This window comes from Triticum dicoccoides, unplaced genomic scaffold (genome assembly GCF_002162155.2).
Source record: "Triticum dicoccoides isolate Atlit2015 ecotype Zavitan unplaced genomic scaffold, WEW_v2.0 scaffold97241, whole genome shotgun sequence".
Classification (NCBI taxonomy): Eukaryota; Viridiplantae; Streptophyta; class Magnoliopsida; order Poales; family Poaceae; genus Triticum; species Triticum dicoccoides.
This window is the reverse complement of record NW_021314444.1, coordinates 1-4,363: the sequence shown is the minus strand read 5'-3', so window position 1 is coordinate 4,363 and position 4,363 is coordinate 1. Positions and strand designations below refer to the sequence as shown.

Here is a 4,363-nt window from a genome sequence, read left to right as displayed (position 1 = left end):
AATAAGTTGTTCTCTACAAAATAAAAAGACCACTATTTCAGTTCAAAACTTATTAATTAACAAATGTAGAGGTAGTGGCATGACATTTACTCCAAATATGGCTTCACAGCATCACAGTTGAACAACACATATCTGTGGGCTTGTGCTGCCTCCTTATCCGTTAAAGTGTATGCCATTGGTCTTCCCAATGGTTTCCCTACTGGAGGAAACAACTTAGATTGTTCTGAAAATATTGAAGATTCAAAGTCCTCTGGGTTGTCATCATTCCTTGATGGTTGGTTATGCTTGGTGGAGAAACCGTGTAGATACCTTGAACAAAATGTCATGCACTCATCCTATAAAAAGATTCTGCAATTGAACCCTCTGGACGAGCTTTGTTTCGAACAAAGGACTTTAGCTCACCAAGATACCTATAGCACATATATCCAATAAGTTATAAATGTATATGAAAAAAAAGATTGTAATAAATTTAGGAGAGAAAGATGTTCAAAAGTTATCAATGTATATTCAATAAATTACCTTTCAATGAAGTACATCCACCGATATGCAACTGGCCCTGCTATTTTACATTCACTTGCTAAATGGACAACTAAGGATGCGTTTGGTTGAAGGTGTCGTATGAATGGGTTGGGATCGTTCAATTTTTTGGGGATTGAACCATTCAATTCATGTGTTTGGCTGAATATAAGTGGTGAACTAATTATTTAGGATGAGACCACCAGTCATGCTCACATAGTCATGCATGCAAAGGGTGGCCATTTGATTCGACCGATTTGGTTGGGTGGAACGGTTCAGCATCTTCATGGCATATTCTCTTTTTTTGGCTCGAACCATTCATGTGCTTTATAACCAAACATGTCTATTTTCTGAACGATCCCAACCCATTCATGACCGCCCTTGCAACCAAACGCACCCTAAGTGCACCATAACAGTGAAAAAAGCAGGAGGAAATATCATCTCCATTCTGCAGAGTGTAAGTTTGATTCTTTCTTCCAAACGGTCAAGCTCATCAACATGAAGAACTTTTGAACATATGCCTCAAAAATATGATGACAGTTCAAATAGTACTGCTGTAACACCATCTGGAAGAATACCTCTTGCAGCAATTGGCAGAAATTGATGCAATAGGACATGACAATCATGTGTTTTGAGGCCACTAATTTTTCCTTCAGTAAAATTCACACATTTCGATATATTTCCACAATATCCATTAGGAACTTTTATATCATGTATAACTTTGCAGAATAATTGCTTTTCTTTCTTAGACATGGTAAAGATAGCTGGTGGCAGGTAATACTTGCCTGAAGGTTTTTTCTGTGGATGTAGCTCCCCTCTAATATTCATATCTTCAAGATCTTGACGAGCCTGTACATTATCTTTTGACTTCCCATCCAAATTGAGAAGTGTGCCAAAAATATTATCACACACATTCTTCTCTATATGCATCACATCCAGATTATGTCGAAGGAGATTACTGTCCCAATATGGTAATGTGAATAGACTACTTTTTCCTTTGTAAGTTTTTGAGGTACTAAAATCTCCACATGCAGCTATGTCATCTAATACGGAACGACCATAATAGGTTATAGGCTCTGTTCTATTCTCAGTTGTTCCATCAAAAGCAGAAGCATCATTACGAAATTCATGATCAGGTGGCAGAAATCGCCGGTGACCCATAAAACAAGCTTTCTTGCCATATTTCAAGCGCTTGGTCCATACATTTGCACCACAAGGTGGACATGCATAATCTCCATGCACCATATATGAAGCAAGCATTCCTAATGCTGGGAAATCATTTATGGTCCACAAGACAGCCGCTCTGAGTTTAAATGTTTTCTGTTCGGATGCATCATAGGTTGTCATCCCATTCACAAAAAGATCTCTCAAATCTTCTAAAAGAGGCTACATAAAAACATGAATCTTATCTCCAGGGCTCTTAGGTCCAGGAATAATCAAAGACAATGACAGATAAGATTTCTTCATGCATAGCCATGGAGGCAGGTTATACATGACTAGCACAACTGGCCAACAACTATATTTATTGCTCAGCATCCCATATGGATTAAATTCATCTGTTGCTATGCCAAACCGAATATTACGACAATCATCTGCAAACCCATGCTTCTCATCAAATTTCTTCCATGCCTCGGAATCTGCTGGATGTCGTAGCACTCCATGCTGCTTGGTGCGCCCTTCATCATGCCATCGAGCTAGAGTTGTTGTTTCTTTGCACATGAATATCCTTTTCAGCCACTCTTTGATTGGAAAGTATCTCAGAACTTTCATTGGGGTAGCTCTCTTTCTTTCCTTTTTAGTTAACTTGGTTTCGGGCATTTTATCTTTCCACCTAGATGCCTTGCATTTAGAGCAAAAATCATCATTTTCTGTCTCTTTCCAGAACAACTGACAGTTATTTGGGCAAACATGAATTTTTTGATATCCTAATCCAAACTTTGATATGATCTTCTTGGCCTCGTAAAAATTTTGGGGCAGAGCTTTACCATTTGGAATAGCCATGTGCAGAATATTAAGTAGATGGCCAAATGACTTACCTGACCATTTGTTCATGGATTTTGTATTGAACAAAAGTGCAAGTAAGGAAAGCTGAGACAATTCACATCCTGGCCACAAAGGCTTCTCTGAATCTTGAATTAATTTGTACAATGCTTCTGCTTCTTTAGTTGCTCCATCAGGAAGTGGATTTGAAAAATCTGTACTATCACTCATAGGCACATCACCATCATATATTTTCCTAATTGAATCCATAATCATTTCATTCATATTAGCATTTTCTTCAGTTTCAGGTTGTGGTTGTTGATCATCATTGTGACCGGATGAAGACTCACCATGAAAAACCCATTTGTCATAGCTCTGAAGCATTCCATTCCACATCAAATGGTCACGGACATCATCCCTTGATAATACTTTAGTGTGAACACAATCTTCACATGGACATCGGATCATTGCATCTGCTGGTAAATCTTTATATGCAAACTCCAGAAATTCAATTACACCAGCTGAGTACTGTGTACTTTCTCTTGGAAATCGCAATAGTAATTTGGTGGACTCTAAATCCATTGCACACTGCATAAAAATAACAAATATTAGGCCCTGTTTGGATATGAAGTATTATCAGAATACTATGGTTTCTACCAAAACTATAGTTCTAAATACTGAGAGGTGTTTGGCTAAACCAACAACTGTAGTTTCATAAACAGTTGTATTCCTGATGCATTGTTTTTTTTAAGTTTTAAAAAACGCTAGTGTCATCATGTCCTTGACTACCATACAGCTTGGTTTGTAACCTGAAAGCACAATTAACCTGAGATCATAATTAACCTGAAAGCACAATTAATAGCTTTGGTTTCTACAACTACTGTAAAACAGTACCAGCCAAACATATCAGTAGTTTCATGAAAATTGACAAAATTGATGTTTTCAGAAACTGTAGTATTCATTGCCAATACCGAAGTTTTGGAATACTGCGGTATTTTAAAAACTACACTGCCAAACTAGGCATTACTGCATATAAGTTTCATAATGTAATTTCGTCCAAAGCATGGAGACTCAGAGATCAGGGGACGCCGGGATGTGGTACCTCTCTGAGCTGAGCAGGGGATGGGGATTGGGGAGGACCGGAGGATCAGCGGCTGAGGAAGCGGCCGCGGAGCGCACTGGAAGTGGGCGGCTCCAGCAGTCCGGTCAGCAGGGCGCGGTGGTGCGCCTGCGCGACTGCGCGGACAGCAGCCGGCCGGGCGCCAAGCGGGGCAGGCAGCGGCAGGTTGCGGGTGTCAGCCTTCAGGCCGGTCAGGGACTCAGGGTCAAAGGGCAGTCTACCGGTGGCTCCGGGCGGCCGGGCAGGGACGGCGAGGTAGGCGGCTCCGCTGGCTTCCAGGCGGCGGATCGAGTATTTCCGAGACTGGAGAAACAGGGTTGACCGACCGTGCGTGGCTGCTTTCGCTTCGGCACGACGCGACAAGCAGGGAGAGTAGGCTGTTATTGGGCCTTTTTTCCCTCCAAGCCCATCTCTTATATTACCCTTTTTTTTAGAGAGGTCCTGCTCGAAGCTCATTAGCGTCAAAGCAAGCAGCTTCCCTGAAAGATTCGTGCAAAAGGGCCGGCCCATCCCACTAAAAGGAAATGTCACGAAAAATAAAGGTTCGATGAGTCGAACAAGCGACCTAGTGATAACGCGCCACTGAACTAACGACTGAGCATGTGTTAAATTACAGCGCTTAAATTTACCTATTATGTACAGCGGCAGATCCTTTTTTAATAATTCCTTCAAGAAATAAAGACGTTTTCTTGAACAAATTTTGAAACTCGAACAATTTTTTAAAACGTGATTTTTAGAAAAAAAAAA

General features: G+C 40.7%; 1 protein-coding gene across 2 annotated transcripts; it reads right to left on the bottom strand.

The window, feature by feature from the left end:
- Window positions 1-804: 804 nt before the first annotated feature.
- LOC119348591 lies at window positions 805-3,904 on the bottom strand. Of its 2 annotated transcripts, XM_037616600.1 has the most exons (3): window positions 3,599-3,904; window positions 2,847-3,084; window positions 805-2,752 (listed from the first exon to the last, which is right to left on the bottom strand). In XM_037616600.1, the coding sequence occupies exons 2-3, from the start codon at window positions 2,858-2,860 to the stop codon at window positions 1,903-1,905; spliced, it is 864 nt and encodes a 287-aa protein (XP_037472497.1). In that variant the 5' UTR covers window positions 2,861-3,084; window positions 3,599-3,904; the 3' UTR covers window positions 805-1,902. The 2 variants fall into 2 exon arrangements, with proteins under 2 accessions (XP_037472497.1, XP_037472496.1); XM_037616599.1 differs by having other exon boundaries at window positions 805-3,084.
- Between the last annotated feature and the right edge of the window lie 459 nt (window positions 3,905-4,363).